The 20,053-nt window shown below is 44.3% G+C and overlaps 1 protein-coding gene across 5 annotated transcripts in view; it reads right to left on the bottom strand.

Annotated features, from left to right (window-relative positions):
- Nucleotides 1-16,297: 16,297 nt before the first annotated feature.
- Nucleotides 16,298-20,053, bottom strand: part of TMEM51 (transmembrane protein 51) — a 50,922-nt gene continuing 47,166 nt past the window's right edge. For all 5 annotated transcript variants that reach the window (XM_036914297.2, XM_036914299.2, XM_036914296.2 and 2 more), the window contains 2 exons: nucleotides 19,479-20,001; nucleotides 16,298-17,404 (listed from right to left, as the gene is read on the bottom strand). In XM_036914297.2, the coding sequence (XP_036770192.1) occupies nucleotides 16,999-17,404; nucleotides 19,479-19,819 (747 nt within the window). In that variant the 5' untranslated portion in view covers nucleotides 19,820-20,001 and the 3' untranslated portion in view covers nucleotides 16,298-16,998. The remainder of the gene's footprint in view (nucleotides 17,405-19,478; nucleotides 20,002-20,053) is intronic.

The raw sequence follows: 20,053 nt of genomic DNA, 5'->3' as shown, positions 1-20,053 counted from the left end.
CCTCAGATATGTTTGTTTAGCTTTCACAGTGTGTTAGAAGATGTTTAATTAGTTGCTGAAGGGATTATTCTCTTTTTGTGGAGTGACACAGAAACCATTTCAAACTTGCTTCAGCATGAAAGCAAATTCACTGATTACTATCAATGAAAGGTCTAGAGGGAACATCCGGGTTCAGGCCCAAGTGATGTCATCAGGCCTTGGTTTCTGTTTAGCTCTCATCAATGTTTTTAACCATGTGGATCCAATATCAGACAGATTCTTTGTATAATGGTCACAAAAAGGTTGTCATAGTTCCAGCCCTTACATCCTCTCAGCTTTGAAGCCCATGAGGAAGAGTGAGAGTCTTTTTTCCCCCCAAAGCCCTAACTTAACTGCTTCTCATTTTTTCGGGCCTGGGAGACTGCTATGCTCTGATTGGCTGAGCTTGGGTCACATGCACATCTCGGCAGCCAAAGATGGAGTCTCTGAGAGACTGGACTGAGACTGGGAGAAAGGTGTGGTCCCCAAAGGGGAGATTATAACACCATAATATTTCAGAAGAGAGGTGAGACCATATTGGGTGACAAAAACTTCAGACGTCTACTGCAGTGGCCAACATGTACAGGTCATTTTAATGCAATTAAAATCGGGATTTGTACATTTTTTTTGGAAGATGGGAACACCTGGCCATAGCTGGGCTCTGTTCTTGCAGATAGATCAACAATCTGCTAGGGCCGAGGTGGGACAGCTCTCTTTAGATACAGCCTATATTCTCTCTGCCCACAGCACTGCTCCCGTTTCCTCTCTGGCTTCTGGAAACACTTGGTTTTACCCCCAGTATAATTTGATTCTGTAAGTACATCTGTTCCTCCCATCAATGGAAGTGCCAAAAATACAGGGTTTAAATAGTTTTCTCTGTGCTCCCACAAACTACTGAGGACAAATGCCTGGCCATTTTTGATAGTCTCATTCCTTGCTTGTTTAAAAATCCCTCTTCTGAAAAATATTGAACACACAGTGATTTTAGAATCTTTTTGTTGTCAAGACTGTTTCATAGGTGGTGCTGTGAGATCCCTCCTGCACCACATTGTGAGCACATAACGTCCGGTCATCCCATTTTTAATTCCGAGGTTGATCCGTAGGAACAGTGCTAGTAGATTGAGCCAGCCGGCCATTACGAAGTCCCCATCGGCAATTATTTTTCAAATACTTTTTAGTTTTTATTTTTAAATGTGGAAAAATACACATAATAGAAAACTTACCATTTTAACCATTTTTGTGTATGCAGTTCACTAATGTTAAGTATACTCATATTGTTGTGTGACAATCTCCAAAATTTTTGCATCTTGTGAAACTGACACTCCATACCCATTAAACAACAACTCCCCATTTCCCCCTCCCCTTGAGACCACCCATCTATTTTCTGTTTCTGTGAATTTGACTCTCTTAAGTACCTAATGCAAGTGGAGTCATGCAGTATTTGACTTTTTGTGACTGGCTGATTTCACTTGGCATAATGTCCTCAGGGTCCATCCATGTTGTAGCATGTGTCAGAATTTCCTTCCTTTTAAGGCTCAGTGATATCCCATTGTATGGATAGACCACATTCTGCTTATCTATTCATCCGTCACTGGACACTGGGCTCATCAACTTTTTACCTATTAGTTTAAGCATCCCCTAGATCCATCATTTCCTTTGGGGTTGTGGAGTTGTGGTTTTTCTGATTGTTATTCCTTTGGTAATTATTAGCTGGATTTCCATAAAGAAGGATTTTCCTTCCTCAACTCTTTATCACAAAAAACACAGTTTGTTCAGGAAAGGCAGAATAAATGGTTTTTCCTTTCATGTGTCGATATTCAAAGAAAGCAGCAGCTGCCGCCGTGACCAATTTTCTTGAAATTAAGTCTTCAAAAATATCCTTAGGAATCTTTGCTTTAAAACTATGTAGACGTCTTTCAGTCCGTTGAAGTCATTATTTGGTCTGATGCTCACCCTGGGCCATCTCAGGGGTCGGTTGAGGTTGGCTCCGGTGTCCTTTGTTTTTCCAGGTGGAAACCATGCAGTATTTAATTATAACCATCTACGTTTGTATCACGCTGGTGTGGTCTTGAGGCAAACGTCCCTTCATCTGTTTTCCTTCCCAGGACAAGTAAGTCGGGCAAGATGAGCTCCAGAAGTGCCCCTGTTCAAAGCTCTACTTTTTGCAGCATTTTCACATGTAGTTTGCTCAGCTGATTCTCTCAGTCTCGTGACCCAGTGCAGTTATCAACATCTTCATTTTATAAACATGGAAATTGCCACCCAGGTGAAGATAATTTTTTGACTTCTTCACCCTGCATTTTTCCCAGTAGACTTAGAGCTGTGGTTCTTAATCAGGGATATTTTGCTCCCCAGGGGATATTTGACAATGTCTGGAGATGTATTTGGTTGTCACACCTGGGCATGGCAACCGGCATCTAGTTGGAAGAGGCCAGGGATGCCGCTGAACAGGCTACAGAGCACAGGGCAGCCTCCCATCATGTCAGCATTATCCAACCTCAAATGTCAGTAGTGCCAACTTGAAATCCTAGCTTGAAGCAATTCAGAGAGACAAAAATCATATTCTTTTAACTCACTCTTTACTCAATGAGAGGATATATAAAAATGTGTACATCTGAGAATTCAACTATACATCAAGCAGGATGATGGGATGGGCTGTTTTGAACATATCCATAGAACATAGCCCTTTGGTGTTCTACCATTTCCCCATAAATCTTATTTCTGGCTCCTGTTTTGCCCCTTGAGACCTTTCTATTATTGGCTTAAAGGAAGATTGATGGACAATTTTTTACTGCTTTCAGGCTAATGGAAACATTTTAGGCCTTAACTTTTTTTTTTTCCCAACTCAGGAAGTAAACATCAAAACCAAGTTTTATCCCAAATTGCAGTTAGATTTTATGGTCCCATTTCTTTGACATTTTAATTTATTGAATGGATATGGTCAATAAACTTAGCCTTACCTTTTAAAATAATTAAATTTTGCACTCTTCTGCTCAGTTTTTCTCCTATAAGATGCATATTCCAGTATCATTTTCTCTGTGGCATTTGTGCTGATTTAAAAGGACCCATTTGGGGCTAACGTGAATTTACCACTGGCAACTGCTAGAATGGTGTGACCTTGCCAATTTAAAGAGTCAATTTGGATCTGATTTTTAAAACAGACAACCAATTTGTCAGAAATTTAAAAAAATTGAAAGCTCAATTAAAGATGTGAGAGGTGAGACAGAAACCTCCTTCCCAAACCACATATAATAGAAAATATACCAAATACAACTAATCCTGAAAGAGCAACAGGAAAGAAGGCTGCAGCAGAGTGCATACACCTGGGGAACAGAGCAGACCTTATGGAAAAGGGTAAAGTACCAAAGCTGTGATCTGGCAGGACCCAAGCCCTTGCCCCACCCCAGCAGGAGGAAGAGAAACAGAGCAGGGAGGGGGTGGAGGCCTAGAATTCCTGAACACCTAGCACTGGAGATCTGCTCTGGGAGCACAAACCTACATTACACGGTGCCCTGGAGATTAGTGGGGCTGGAATGCCAAGACAGGCAGAATATTGAAGAGACTGAGATTCTGGCTGCTTGTGGAAAACAGGTACCCATAACCAGCCGCTCTGGGACAGAAGAAAGGCAGGCACTCTGAGAGACTTCCCAACAGCAAGAGGGCTGCTAAGGGGCAAGGATTGCATGGAGCTTGCTGCTCAGGAGAAAGGACATGTTGAAAAGATCGTCCCGACACTCTCAGCCCAGCAGGTTGGGAACTTTCAGGAGCTTCAGAAGCTCCATGACCCTGGCTGGCAATGCAGCTACGAGGTCCCCCACCGTGATACATAGCCTGTTACTCCTTCCTCCCCACTGGCACTGGTGCAGAAACTGGCTGCCCCCACCATTGTGCCAGGCCAGCCAGAGAGTGGCTCTGCCTACAGCAGATACAAGTGCATAGTATAGAGGCTCCTTCCTGTGTGCTTGGCCCACCGGCCCTGGCAGTGGAGGCAGGCACTGCAGCTGGGAAGCAGGAAAGAGCTCTTTCCTCCCAACAGGCACCAGTGCTGCTCGTGTGCGACCCCCACCATCACTCCAGGGGCTGAGCAGCTTTGGAGAGTAGAGCTTCTGGGCACTAGAGGATGTCATCTGCAAATATGAATTGTCAAAGGAATCTGGTTCAAACCCAAATCCCACAAACACCAGAAAGAGGGCCATGTGAAACTGAACTCACCAATCTTCCTGAAAGAGATTTCAAAATAAAAATCATAAACATGCTCACAGAGCTACAGAAAAATATTCAAGACCTCAGGGAGGAATTCAAGAATGAGATACATTGAAACTACATTGAAAAATACAGTATCCAAAAAGAAACATACAATGGAGGGATTTAAAAGCAGATTAGATGAAGTAAAGGAAAGGTAAATGAAATAGAAATTAGAGAACAGGTAAACAAAGAAGCTGAGGAACAGAGAGAAAAAAGGATCTCTAGGAATGAAAGAATATTGAGAGAACTGTGTGACCAATCCAAATGGAACAGTATTCACATTATAGGGATACCAGAAGAAGAAGAAGAGAGAAGGAATAGAAAGTGTCTTTGAGGAGTTAATTGCTGAAAACTTCCCCAATTTGGGGAAGGAGATAGCCTCCCAGACCATGGAGGTACACAGATCTCCCAACTCAAGGGACCCAAGGAAGATAACAACAAGACATACAATAATTAAAATGGCAAAGATCAAGGATAATGACAGAGTATTAAAAGCAGCCAGAGAGAGTAAAAATATCACATACAAAGGAAAACCCACCAGGCTATCATCAGACTTCTCAGCAGAAACCTTACAGGCAAGAAGGGAGTGGCATGATACATTTAATGCAATGAAACAGAAGAGCCTTGAACCAAGACTACTCTACCTGGAAAGATTATCATTTAAATTTGAAGGAGGGATTCAACAATTTCCAGATAAGCAAAAGTTGAAAGAATTTACCTCCCACAAAGTGTCTCTACAGTGTATTTTGGAGGGACTGCTATAGATGGAAGGCTATATAGTTCCTAAGGCTAAATAGCTGCCACCAGAGAAAATAAAACCACAGTAAAGAAAGTAGACCAATTAATTACTAAGCAAATGGAAAATCAAATCAACTACCCCCAAAGTCAGTCAAGGGATAGGTATAGAGTACAGAATATGATACCTAATATATAAAGAATGGAGGAGGAAGAAAAGGAGGAAAAGAAAAAAAACCCTTTAGATTGTGTTTGTAATAGTGTACTAAGTGAGTTAAGTTAGACTGTTATATAGTAAAGAAGTTCCCCTTGAACTTTTGGTAACCACAAATCTAAAGCCTGCAATGGCAATAAGTACATATCTATAGATAATCACCCTAAATGTAAATGGTCTGAATGCACCAATCAAAAGACATAGAGTCACTGAATGGATAAAAAAACAAGACCCATCTATATGCTGCCTACAAGAGACTCACTTCAAACCCAAAGACATACACAGACTAAAAGTGAAGGAATGGAAAAAGATATTTCATGCAAATAATAGGGAGAATAAAGCAGGAGTTGCAGTATTTGTATCAGACAACATAGACTTCAAAACAAAGAAAGTAACAAGAGACAAGAAGGACACTATATAATGATAAAGGGGTCAGTTCAATGAGAGGATATAGCCATTATAAATATCTATGCACCCAACATAGAAGCACCTACATATGTGAAACAAATACTAACAGAATTAAAGGGAAAACTGGAATGCAGTGCATTCATTTTAGGAGAATTCACCAAACCACTCACTCCAAAGGACAACACATTAGAAAAGATGGACCTAATAGACATCTACAGAACACTCCACTCAAAAGCAGCAGGATATACATTCTTCTCAAGTGCACATGGAACATTTTTAAGAATAGATCATATACTAGGCCAGAAAAAGAGCCTCAGTAAATTCAGAAGGATTAAAATTGTACCAAACAGCTTCTCACACCACAAAAGTATAAAACTAGAAATAAATTATGCAAAGAAAACAAAAAAGCCTATAAACACATGGAAGCTTAACAACATGTTCCTAAATAATCAATGGATCAATGACAAAATAAAAACAGAGATCAAGCAATATATGAAGACAAATGACAACAATAACTCAACACTGCAAAATCTGTGGGATGCAGTGAAGCCCATGCTGAGAGGGAAGTATATTGCATTACAGGCCTACCTCAGGAAAGAAGAACAATCCCATATGAGGAGCCTAAACTCACAATTAATGAAACTAGAAAAAGAAGAACAAATGAGGCCAAAGTTAGTAGAAGGAGGGACATAATAAAGATCAGAGCAGAAATAAATAAAACTGAGAAGAATAAAACAATAGAAAAAAATCAATAAAAGCAGGAGCTGGTTCTTTGAGAAAATTAACAAAATAGACAAACTGCTAGTCAGACTTATTGAGAAAAAAAGAGAGTCTACAAACATAAACAGAATCAGAAATGAGAAAGGAAAAATCACTACAGACACCACAGAAATACAAAGAATTATTAGAGAATACTATTACAAATTATGTGCTAACTAACTGGATAAACTAGAAGAAATGGACAACTTTCTAGAAAAATACAACCTTCCAAGGCTGACTAAGGAATAAACAGAAAATCTGAACAGAACAATTACCAGCAATGAAATTGAATTGGTAATCAAAAAATTACCTAAGAACAAAATTCCTGGACCAGATGGCTTCACCACTGAATTTTATCAAACATTTAGTGAAGACCTAATAACCATCCTCCTTAAAGTTCTGCAAAAAGTAGAAGAGGAGGGAATACTTCCAAACTCATTCTAAGAGGTCAGCATCATTCTAATACCAAAACCAGGCAAAGACACTACAAGAAAAGAAAATTACAGACCAATATCCCTGATGAACATAGATGCAAAAAATACTCAACAAAATATTAGCAAATCAAATTAAAAAATACATCAAAAAGATCACCCATCACAATCAAGTAGGATTTATTCCAGGGATGCAAGGATGGTACAATATTAGAAAATCCACCAACATCCTCCACCACATCAACAAGAATAAGGACAAAACCCACAGGATATCTCCACAGATACTGAAAAAGCATTCAACAAAATTCAACATACATTCATGATAAAAACTCTCTCAACAAAATGGGTATAGAGGGCAAGTACCTCAACATAGTAAAGGCCATATATGACAAACCCACAGCCAACATTATACTTAACAGCAAGAAGCTGAAAGCTTTTCCTTTAAGATCAGGAACAAGAGAAGGATGCCCACTCTCCCCACTTTTATTCAACATAGTACCTGGAGGTCCTAGCCACAGCAATCAGACAACACAAAGAAATAAAAGGCATCCAGATTGGGAAGGAAGAAGTTAAACTGTCACTGTTTGCTGATGACATGATAATGTACATAAAAAAACTCCACAGAATCCACTCCAAAACCACTAGATCTAATATCTGAATTCAGCAAAGTTGCAGGATACAAAATTAATACACAGAAATCTGTTGCATTCCTGTACACTAATGATGAACGAGCAGAAAGAGAAATCAGGAAAACAATTCCATTCACAATTGCATCAAAAAAAAAATCTAGGCATAAACCTAACCAAGGAAGTGAAAGACCTATACTCAGAAAACTACAAGATACTCATGAGAGAAATTAAAGAAGATACCAATGAATGGAAACACATCCCATGCTCATGGATAGGAAGAATTAATATAGTCAGAATGGCCATCCTGCCTAAAGCAAGCTACAGATTCAATGCAATCCCTATCAAAATACCAACAGCATTTTTCAACAAACTAGAGCAGATTGTTCTAAAATTCATATGGAACCACAAAAGGTGCCAAATAGTCAAAGCAATCCTGAGAAGGAAGAATATAGTGGGGGGATTATGCTCCTCAACTTCAAGCTCTACTACAAAGCCACAGTAATCAAGACAATTTGGTACTGGCACAAGAACAGACCCATAGACCAATGGAACAGACGAAGGAGCCCAGATATAAACCCAAGCATATATGGTCAATTAATATACAATAAAGGAGTCATGGATATACAATGGGGAAATGACAGCCTCTTCAACAACTGGTGTTGGCAAAACTGGACAGCTACATATAAGAGAATGAAATTGGATTATAGTCTAACTCCATACACAAAAGTAAACTTGAAATGGATCAAAGACCTGAGTGTAAGTCATGAAACCATAAAATTCTTAGAAGACAACATAGGCAAAAATCTCCTGAATATAAACATGAGCAACTTTTTCCTGAATGCATCTCCTCGAGGAAGGGAAACAAAAGCAAAAATGAACACATGGATTACATCAAACTAAAAAGCTTCTTTCTGTACAGCAAAGGACACCATGAACAGAACAAAAAGGCATCCCACAATATGGGAGAATATATTTGTCAATGACACATCTGACAAGGGGTTAACATCCAAAATATATAAAGGACTCACACACCTCAACACCCAAAAAGCAAATAATCCGATTAAAAAATGGGCAGAGGATATGAACAGATACTTCTCCAAAGAAGAAATTCAGATGGCCAACAGGCACATGAAAAGATGCTCCACATCACTAATTATCAGGGAAATGCAAATAAAAACCACAATGAGATATCACCTCACACCAGTTAGGATGGCCAGTATCAAAAAGACGAAGAACAACAAATACTGGTGAGGATGCAGAGAAAGGGGAACCCTCCTACACCGCTGGTGGGAATGTAAGCTAGTTCAACCATTGTGGAAAGCAATATGGAGGTTCCTCAAAAAACTAAAAATAGAAATACCTTTTGACCTGTGAATTCCATTCTTAGGAATTTACCCAAAGAATATAATTTCTAAGGTTCAGAAAGACATATGCACCCCTATGTTTACTGCAGCACTATTTACAATAGCCAAGATATGGAAGCAACCTAAGTGTCCATCAGTAGATGAATGGATAAACCAGAGGTGGTACATATACACAATGGAATACTATTCAGCCATAAGAAAGAAATCCTACCATTTGCAGCAACATGGATGGAGCTAGAGGGTATTATGCTCAGTGTAATAAGCCAGTTGGAGAAAGACAAGTGCCAAATGATTTCCCTCATTTGTGGAGTATAACAGCAAAGCAAAACTGAAGGACCAAAACAGCAGCCGACTCACAGACTCCAAGAAGGGACTAGCGGTTACCAAAGGGGAGGGGTGAGGGAGGGCAGGTGGGGAGGGAGGGAGAAGGGGATTGAGGGGTATTATGATTGGCACACATGGTGTGGGGGCGATCATGGGGAAGACAGTGTAGCACAGAGAAGACAAGTAGTGACTCTGTGGCATCTTACTATGCAGATGGACAGTGGGGTGTGTGGGGGACTTGATAATATGAATGTAGAAACCACTATGTTTTTCATGTGAAACCTTCATAAGAGTGTATATCAGTGATAACTTAACAAAAAATTTTTTTAATTCAGGTTTTTATTTTATTGTTCAACTTTGAAAGAAGCAGGAACTAGATAAGGCAGATGCATTTTTAAAATTCATTTGCTTAGAAATATCAAGTATTCACACAATTTCTCTTACAAACACATATTCACAGCTTGTCAGATTTTATCCGAAAAGTGAAGGAAAAAGCTTGTTATCACATTATTACATTACTTTTCTCTCTTTATGTTTTGTTAAAGTAGATGCTAACGATTTTTCTTGACTGGATACAACCGCCAAGGATGCATACTGAAATAAGACATCTTGAAGATAAACATTAAGTATATTCTTTTGGATTTAAAGTTTCCTGGCACATCCCAAATTATACAGTACTGAGCCCAGCTTATCTCTGAGAAGCAGCCTGTATTATTTGACTTTTTCTGAGAAGAAAGGCCTATAGTTCAGAAAAGGTCTTGCCATAATTTTTGCTTCCCAAATTGTATTCTAGTTATTTAATTTTGTTATGTACCTTTCATTAGTTCTAAGTATGCTTTTAAATAAACTAAACTTTCTCAAAATCTATTTACTTCTGCAAGTTCTACTGACCATTGTCTTTCCCACATCCTTTAAATTCTAGTTAATAAATTCCAGACTTCAATGCAGAGTTGGGACTGGGGATGGAGAAAAGGAGAGGGAACAGATGTTTATATCTTGCCATGGAGAATTAGATTTATAGTTCTGGATTAGAGGGGTATAGGGCAACAGTCTTTGTAGAAGTGAGTTTTTTAAAGAAGAATGATAAATACTTCACTGAGGCTGATCTGCAAGGGTGACTATTTCCTGCCATTTGATGGAGCTGAATTGGGTGGCCAGGCTCTATAACTGGAGTCCCCTCTGCCCAAGAGAATGTATCTCCCTTTGTCTGGGGCAGAATTCGTCAACCTTGTGACTATTGCCATCTGCAGCAGGATAATTCTTTGTTGTGGGGACTGTCCCCTGCATTGTAGAATGTTTAGTTCCCTCTCTGTCCTTCTAGATGCTTGAAGCAGCCCCCCTCCAACCACTGTAATATTGCCAAATGCCCCCTGGGAAGCAAAATCAACCCTGGTGGAGAACCTCTAATCTAAGGTGATAATGTCCAGTCTGGTGTTCATGGGCATGTTTAACAGACCCACAGGGAGCCGAGAACGTTTTGTCAATCACACGTTGCATTTGGGAGTTGGTTGGTTTGTATCAGTGTGTTGTCATTCAGCTGTCTTCCTCCAACGTGCAGAGTTCCGGGGTCCGTGTATCCGGCGTGTTGGTATGTTGATGAGACACAAGTGGCGAGCAGCTTGGTTGGTCCCAAGCAAGCTTGTTGCAAGTGCTCCATTTTAAAGGCTCTGGTGTGTGTGTACATATGTTCTTTATTGTGGCTTTTCTGGATAGGTTTGCATCTACATGCTGTGTGCTCATACTTTGGTGTCTTTCCCTCCCTTTCTTGGTCACCTTGCTCTGTAATGTCTTAAGGGGGCAGGTCTCCCAAATGCTGCTCCCCATGGATTATTGGAGAACCCGAGACTGATGTGCAATAGCTCAATGTCAAATTACCATCCCAGGTTCAGGCACCCTTGGACATCATTTCCTAGGCCAGCTGCATTGCTACAAGGAGTTGGGAACAGCTTTCCACTGTAGGCACAATGTGGAGGGCATTTCTGGATGATCTGGGTGTGTCTTGCAAACCACCATCCACACAGGCGGCAAGAACTTTGGAAAACATGCATTTGTCTGTCATGAGGGGGTGTGGGTGTCTCCTCAGGGGCAGAAGCTTCCCTGCAGGGGAGTAGATGCAGAGAGGTATGGGGTGGGTCTAAGCGCTAGAGGCTCCAGGCACCTGTGCCTGGCTCAGTTTGGGTCCACAGATCTGGTTCCCTCCCTGTGAGTCAGGTGCTGGGGATATCCTAGTCGCTTGCCCTCGCTGGTGATCTGTGATCTGACACCACACAGCTAGAAAGCTAGAGCGCAACTTCATCAGTGAGTTGTAGGACTTTAGACAAGTTTCTTGTTTGTAGGGCCCATTTCTCCCCCTGTAGAATTACTGGGTTCGGCTCCATCTCCATTCTCTGTAGTGTGTTCCATGAAAATTGACCATGGAAGATGCTCTATGGGGAAAAAAGGTTCTGTGGCCAGATTGGTTTGGGAAATGCTATGTCCTACCACGTCTGCTTGGAGACTCATAATGTGCTAAGCATATGAGGGACTTTAGAATTCTCTGCACCCAGATATTCATGGGGCTCACTCCCGACTTATCTCCAGTGTGACATCCCCACACACTTTTCCTGGTCACCCAAATAGGCTTCCCCAACACCTCCTGGTCTATACCCTGCCTCATTTTTCTTCAGTTTTCTGGTGTTCTGTCATAATATTTATTTATTTGTTCACCCCTTGTGCCCCTCCACCCAGAATGTAGCCTCTGTGCCAGCAGGGACTTGGCTTGTTAGCACCTTTTGCCCAGTATATTGCACATAGTAGGTGCTCAGTAAAAATGTGTTGAGTGAATACATTTTATCTTGGGGATTCCCAGATGGATCTAGTAAGGGACCCTTTTCATTTCCACCCAATAAAATCCAGGCAAACCTGCTTGAGGAATCACCAGGGAAGGGGGGGGGGGCTCTAAAATTCCGATAGCTGCAGTTTCCTGAGATTCATCTTCTTAGTATGAGCCACTCAGTTCTGAATACCGATGACGTGGCATTAGACTGAAAATCAAACAAAAAGGACTGATTTGTCCACTGTCTGTGTTGGGCATTCCCATCATCAGAACTCAGGGACCGAGCCTCGCTCTAGGCTGACCCCAGGGCTGCCTCAACTGGCCTTAATTATGTGGGCCTGCTGCCGTCTTCGTGGTGCTGGCTTTCTGTGAAGGCTGCTCACAGGCTGCCCTACTACCCACAGGGCACTTGTAATTTTCCCAGAACTAAGAGTGAGGCTTATGCTTGGCGAAGTGCTGGTCTTCAGGTTCTCCATCAGGAGACTGTGGTCTAGTCACAGCTGCCACCAGCCCTTGCTTTTTCTCCACACCAGGTACAGCGCAGGCACTTTACCTGTGGTTTTCTCAGGTGCCCACCTCAAAATTAGTAACCTGCATTTTGCTGGTAAAGAGATCAAGGCTCAGCAGGGCCAAATGGTTTGCCCAATGTCATACTTCTACGAAGCGGCAGCACTAGGATTAAAGCGGTCCTCTGTGCTAGGAAGCCATCTCTCACCTTCGGGGCTTGCCAGTAGAATAGGGCTGTCCTTCCCTAACTCTGCACCTGAATACGAGCATGGTCTGTCTTCCAAGCTAAATGGTCCTTGTCAAGGACTTTAAGACAACAAATGAGTCTATTAATCCTAAGAAGGGCTTTGTGAGCTGCCCTTTACAGCCCGTGGTTCAATTGATCTGTCCATTTGCAGTGACACGATGGTGTCCCATTTTCAGTCTTGCCTGCACACTTGTGGATTTTGGCTTTGCCATCTCCTGCTTGTTCATCCAGAACTAAGTTGTCTCAGGACATTTGGCATCAAGTAACAGACTCCCACTCCAGCTTGTTTAGACAAAGATAGGGACTCTGTTGAAAGCAGCCCGGGCATCCTATAGACCCAAAGGGCAGAGGGTATTGCCAGAATAAGGAGAACCTGGACCAGGAAATGCAAAGCAGCTGATCTCTCAGGCCATTTGCTCCATGATGCCCTGCTTCATTTGTCTCTTCTTGCAGACCAGCTTTCTCTGTGCACGCAGCTTCTCTGTGGCTTTCAAGTTTATTTACCCAGTTCAAATAGCCAGTGAAAAATGACAATGGCCAATGTCACCCAAGTCACAGGACCCGCTCTGGGGAGCTCTGCCCAAGTAAGAACCCTTCCTATGCAGAGCAGGGCTTCAGCTCCACTGCTGTGTCCCCAGAGACTAGAACAGTGTCTGGCATACAACAGGAGCTCAGTACATACCGGTGGGTGGACCCAGTCAGTTTCATTGCACACGTACCAGGCAGTGCTATGCTGCAGTCACAGTCATGGTTCAAAGCAACCCTTCGCTTCTGTTTACTGCTTGCGGCTCCCCTTAGTCAGAACTGTGACTTGTCTGAGAAAAATGAGAATAGAAATCGAGAACAGGTGGAGTACCCACTATGGGCCAGTGGTGCCTGTGATGCAAAAGCAGTGCCTGCTTTCAAGGACCTTGGCTAAAAGGGGGAATTTATGGGGAAGATGCAGCATCTCTAATGGGAGCCAAGAGCAGAAGGAAAGCTGGGCTTCTCCAGGGACAAGGTCCAAGGACCAAAATGCCATCAGGAGATAGCCATCTGGAAGGTCTCATTGTTCAGGTCTGCCTCTTCCAGCAGTTAGCATCCTTCTCTCTGCACAGCAGCTTCCCCTGCTTCACTCACCTGTGGCCCATCATGACTGGCCCCAAGATGGCCCCCTAATCCCTGAGACCACATCACCCAGTGGCCTCTCCATCGGTCCCTGGACCGTTCCTGGGAGAGAAGAGCCTAGCCCAGCCTTGCTTCTGATTGGTTTGCCTGGGTCAGGTGGACACATACCTCAGGTCCAATCAGCTGTGACCTGAGAGGATGGATGTCATATGACACCAGCATGGCGGCTCAGATTCCGCCGTCTGTGGGGGGTGGACCTGCTAGGTAGGAGTTTTCTCTTTCACAGCCTTGGGGCCATGCAGGGCCCAAGAACAGGTGAGTGGCTTGAATTTTCTCCCATATCTCTGCGCTCTTATATTTACCTTAAGAACGAAAGCATGATGACAAGGAGAGAGCTGGGGTCTTTCTTCTGGTGTTTACCTTTTCAGCTTTTTTTTGAGTCAAAAGAGAGCCCTGATAGGTCTAAACCAATAAGCAAACGGGACAAGTATGCCTTGAAGAATTTTGAGATGAAGGAGGCCCCCTGCTTTGGCCATTTTTGCATCATAGTGCAGATAACTTCCTAACCTCTCTAGGCATTGCTCTGGACCCTAGCCTATAGCTAACGTTCCCAGCTAACATTCTCTCTGCCTTCCTTTTTGACAGAGGTAAACCTATGTTCTACATTTTACATGCTAAATATACGTATTTCCTCTGAGTAATAAGAATTTTCTACTTGATCATTTCTGCACATACAAGGCAAATAGGGTCCTCAATGCTATTTCCATAGTACCTCTGCCTGTAGGAAGAATCCAGATGTGTTCAGATGGAAACGGGGCTGGTCTCTCAACAAGTTGATGGCTGAGCCCTACATTCGTCTCCTAACACTCCTGTAGCACATTTACACAAACTTGGTGGTCTACAACAGGAACTTACCCTTTCATGGCTCTGGAGGCCAGAAGTCCAGCATCAGCATCAGCTGGGCCAAAATCAAGGGTTCTCTACAGGGGGCACGCTCCCTAGGATACTCTTGGGAAGAACACGTTCTGGCCTCTCCGGGCCCCGGTGGCTGCTGGCGGTCCGACTCGTAGGTTCCTCACTCTGACCCCTGCCTCCCTGTCATGCTGCTTCCTCCTCTTCTGTTCTGTAATTTCCCCCTGCCTCTCATATTTGTGGGTGGCATGTAGGGTCTACCTGGATAATCCAGGATAATTCATCTCAAGGTCCTCAATTTAATCACATCTGCAAAAATGTTACCCTATAAGGTAACATTCTCAGGTTCCAGGGATCAGGGCCTGATGTCTTTGGGGGCCACCATGTCTTTGGCCCATTATAAGCTCCAAACCTCTTTCTCTCCCGAGGAGGGCCTAGGCTGGGCAGACACCCTGAGGGATGTCTATATGCAGATTCTATATGGAAGTGGTTCTACAAAGTGGTTTCTCAGCCCGTTTAGAACCTTGTTAGTCCCTTTTTCTTTCTCCTCCTGTTTGTCCTCCCATCAGGAGGAAGCACAGAGTAACTAAAGGACAAGTCCAGCTCAGAGACACACAGAGAGCCACAGGCCAGCTCAGTAGTGTGCTGGGACCAAACCAAGCCTCCGGGTGTCCCAGGCCACAAAGCAGATTCTGGGGCTCCCTTTTGAATAGATATGTTTGCATGAGAAAATTAAAAGGTTGGAATTTAGGCCCTGCTGCCAATCCTGAGATAAGAAGGTGATTCACTTCCTAACTGTGGTCTCTTCCCGTCATCCAGGGCCTAAGAATTCACTCTGCCAACCAAGCTTCTAGCCATGCAGATTCCCAGCAGATCTGCTCCATGCGCACCAATACCAGGAAGGCACTTCTGGACTCAGGTCTGTCTTCCCAGACGTCTCCGTCCCTCTCCTTTGGCCCAGCCTCAGCAGCCTGCCACCCGCTGGGAATTCTCAGGAGTTGAACTGCTGTCCCGGGCTCTCCAGGTAGGTAGCACTTTGCCTTCCCCATGAGGTCACACTTACCCACCCTCCATGATCATACAGCCCATCCTCTCCCTGCTGGGTCAGTTCTCAGGAGAGGAAGGTTGGAAGGATGTTTAGATGGGTAGAGAGCTGCTGTCTAAACAACCAGAGCTTTCTACTGGGCCTTCGGGTTGGTGGGGACAACCTTGACTCCTCATTCAAAGCCTGAAAAAGGGGGGAGCACAGGTTCTCATTCAAAGTCTGAAAAAGTTTTTAAACACTGGTTTGCACAGTAAGTAGAGTGTTTAAGAACTCAGGCTCTGCAGCCAGAGAGCCTTCATTCGGATCCCAGCTCTGCCACTTACAGGCAGTGTGACATGGGGCCCTGTAATTAAGTGAGCTAATAACTATTTCTGTGAGCTTCCACGAGCTAACCTACCAAATAGTAGTTAAGCAGGATAACATAGTGAAATACCTAGCGCAGTGCTGGCAGATCCTGTTTGGTACATATTGGGTATTATTGTCAGTGACATTTCGTCTGTATTGGAAGAACTGCTCAAGTAATTCAGCACCCAAATGTACTACATATAAAATATTTTATTACAAAAATGCTCAGGTGCATGGCATTTTAGAAGGAACAGAGTCATCTCGTACAGTTTTCCTCTTACACAGGAGACCAGGACAATGTATCAGTAAAGACTGTGACCTTCTGTGTCATCAGGCCTTGGGCCCTCAAAGAAACAACGGTATCTGGGGCTCTGGGAGAGCCCCACCCCCACGTAATCATTCAGCCTCTGGGTTTGCTTAAATCACCAAACGGCCTGTGTCCTTCCTACAAAGCTGAGTCATATTTCTTACCCATAGTTCAGGACTCCAGTGAAGAAAGTAAAGGCATAGTTTGTTTTTCTTTTTGAAACAAAACAGTCCTAGTGGAAGCAAAACAAAAATCACCATCTAAACCAGTTGCTAGGTATCCTTTCTGAACTGGAAAGGAGTATGGTGGCCAACAATTCAGAGTTGAAGAGAAACCTGGGGAAGATGCCTCCCCCTGTCCACAACGTCACGGGGTCCCAGACGCGTCTCCCCGATGTGCCTGCTATGTGAGGTGCCGTGGCCGTCACAGCCACCCCTGAGTTGCAGGGACCCCCCCACCCCACCCCTGACCCCAACTGCTCAGTGTGCATCTGGCCCCTCCGCTTCTTAACTGGCTGCAGTGGCTTCACTGGGGGTCTGTCGGTGTGAAGGGTGAGTGCCAGGAGGGAACACGCCTGAGGGGGGCTTCAGTCAGGTGGCCGGGCGTCTGGGACCTTCTCCGGGACCTCATCATACTGGGGCGGGGGAGTCAAAGGCTCTATGGAGGGAGGAGGCACATTTTTGTCTGGGAGGTTGATCCTGAAGTCTTTGAGGTGGAGCTTTTCGGATTTAATCCTCCGAACTTTCAGCGGCTTCAGGCGTCTGGCCAACTTGGAGTTCTGCCTGTCAGGCGGGCCCCCAGGGCTGGCCTCCGCCGCGGCCCTGGTGGTCGTGGGGCTCGTCTGCTCGGGCCCTGTCAAGGACTCGTAGGAGGGCAGAGAGATGCTCATCCTTGGGTTCTGGTCCAGGTCCTGGGCTTCCGAGTAGTTTGTGTTCATCACTTCCTCGTAACTGGGGACATAGTACCTTGATGAGGCCTCCTCCTCCTCCTGGCTGCAAGACAGCAACAAATGCAGACACGGAGAGTGTGAGCATGCGCCAAGTCAGTAAAAGTCACAAAGGGACGGGCTCCAAACCCTGGGTGGGCACTGGCTCCACATACACCAGACTTGTCAACAACACATGGCTCCTCAAAGTAATAAAAGCTAACATTTCAACTGTGTTTGCTATGAGCTGGGGACTCTTCCAGGTACTTTAACACATATGGACCTATTCCATCTTCCTAACAACACTCTGAGTTGGGTACAACTGCATACCCATTTTATGGATGCCAATCTGATACATGGAGGTTCCATGACTTGGGTATACCTTAGGAAGCAGGAGGGCAGGAATTGGATGCCATAGTCTCAGTTACTATTCTGTGTTATCTGGGTGTTAACCTCCACTGCACCCTGGCCTTAAAGCCTCACACTTAACCCCATGTGGGTGGGCAATTCTAGTGCCCACCCAGGTCCTTTGGTCAAATGCAGCATAAACGTGCATGCCAATATGAAGTAAAATGGTTGTCCTCGGGTAGAGAAGGAATGTCTGAGTATAAAATGTATTTCAAGTTGACCTGTAATTTTATCTTCCAAGTTCACGATAAGACTCAATGGACAGGTCAGGTCCTAGGCCTTCCTCTCATTTGACGATTGAGAGACAAACCCAAAAAGGGCATTTTTCACACATTTATAGGGAGTAATGCCAAGAGCCATATTCTAGGACCCTACCTACACTTACCTGTGGGTGATAATGGCCAGTGTCAGAAACCTCACTGTCCAGGCATTCCTCTCCATCTCCTTTGGGAATGAACCTGTGTGTGCTTATGGCTAGGGTGGGCAGTTATCGGTGACTGATTTTGCCTTCTTCTTTTCTATATTTTCTCAGTTTTCTAGAATATGCACACATTATCTTTTATTTTCAGGAAATGGGTTTCATTTTTGCAAAATAAAAACAGCTCCCTTCCTGCTATAAAGATTAGACAGACTTTTAGGAAATGAAAACAATACAGAAAAATCTAGCAAGGAAAACAAAAACATCTCAAGTCCTTCCACCTGGAGATAACCACTAACATTCTGCTGTGTACCTTTCTCTCTCCAATCCCACAGCCACATCTGATGCGATCAGGACCTTACCAAAGAGGCTGTGTTATAACTGCCTTTCCTCAAGGTGGTGGATAACGTACCACCTTAGCAAACATAGATCAGCAATGGCTGCACAGAATGCCAGTGAATGGGTGTCACAGTTAAGCTCAAATGGTGGCTATTTAGGTTGTTTCTCAGTTTCTGCAATTCTAAGTAATGCTGTGATTAACACGGGTAGAAATTCCTTTAGCACTTGTGTGACTGTCTCCCAAGGATAGGCTCTTAGGAACAGGATCAACAGGACACATATCTTTAATACTGCCTCTTGTGAAATCCCCCTTCGGAAAGGTTATGCCGATGAACACTCATCAGCAACCCATTTCCCCACTGCCCTCCAACACCAGGGGCTGTCAATCTTGGTGAACATCAGCAGCAAGGAATGATGATTCCTCGTTTTGTTTGCATTTCCTGACTAATGAGGTTGAACATGGATTATCTGAACGCCTGTGAAATGCTTGCTTGTATCCCAGTGCCCAGTCTCCTGCTGGTGGTCCATCTCTCACATTCACGTGTAAGGGCTCTTTTCGTAAGAGGGATGTCAACCTTTATCACACATTCCCCAACTTGCCCTGTATCTCTTAAATTTGCCTGTGGCATGTTTGGTCAAGTAGGACACCGCTTCCCAACCTGTTCCGCTCAAAGCATATACACACAATGTGCTGCGGTGAATGGACAACCAGCCCGCCTGGGGGCTCGGGCTGCCCCAGGCAGCTTCCCTGAGGGTGTCAAAATCTTGTTACACCTGTAATCCATCCCTACTGCATTATTTGGGAAACTCTGGGATAAAAGTATACAGTCATTTGTAAAATTATAAACTGTTTTGTAGAGCCTTCATGGGAGAAAGGGGCAGGTGAAGCCTGCTGGACTGAAATAATCCCATCACTGGATGCTGTGAGTGTGTGCGTGTGTGCGCCCCGGTGGCGGGCGGGTCGGCCGGTCCTCACCTGTCTTCCTCCTGAGCATGAGGCTCGGCCCCATGCTGACCCTGGATGTTTGCCATCTCCTCGCCCCGCCGCTGCTTCCTCTTGTCCCGGATGCTCAGGCAGATGGACAGCAAAAGCAGCATTGCCCCAGCCCCAACCAGCACGTAGGCCACGGAGAAGGTCTTGCTCTTGAGAATGCCGCTGCCTGTCTCCGTCTTGTTGTTCCCCTGAGCCGTTGGCTTTTCAGCGGCGCTGAACCCGGGTACCAGGTTCCACATGGCCATGATGATCCCGAGGACCAGCATCCCCAGGCCGATGGCCGTCAGTGCATAGTGTGAGCCGTTGGCCTTGGACTGGGCCATCGTGCCCGTGGGCTCAGGGCAAGGCCGGGCTCAAAGAAAGAACATAAATAGACAGGCAGTAGCAGCAGAAAATTAGACGCGCCGAACAAAACCCCTAGCGCCACCCTCGCAGAACAGCAGCTGACCTCTCCAGGGGCGGCTTCTAGCAAGTGTGAGGCGTCCCGTGCAGACGGCTGAGAGGTCTGAAAAGAAAGCAGAACGGAGACAGGCAAATCAGTTCCGACTCCAGACGCT

Source organism: Manis pentadactyla, chromosome 4, assembly GCF_030020395.1.
Source record: "Manis pentadactyla isolate mManPen7 chromosome 4, mManPen7.hap1, whole genome shotgun sequence".
Classification (NCBI taxonomy): domain Eukaryota; kingdom Metazoa; phylum Chordata; class Mammalia; order Pholidota; family Manidae; genus Manis; species Manis pentadactyla.
Note: the sequence above shows the minus strand (reverse complement) of the source record. Positions and strands in the feature narration are given on the sequence as shown.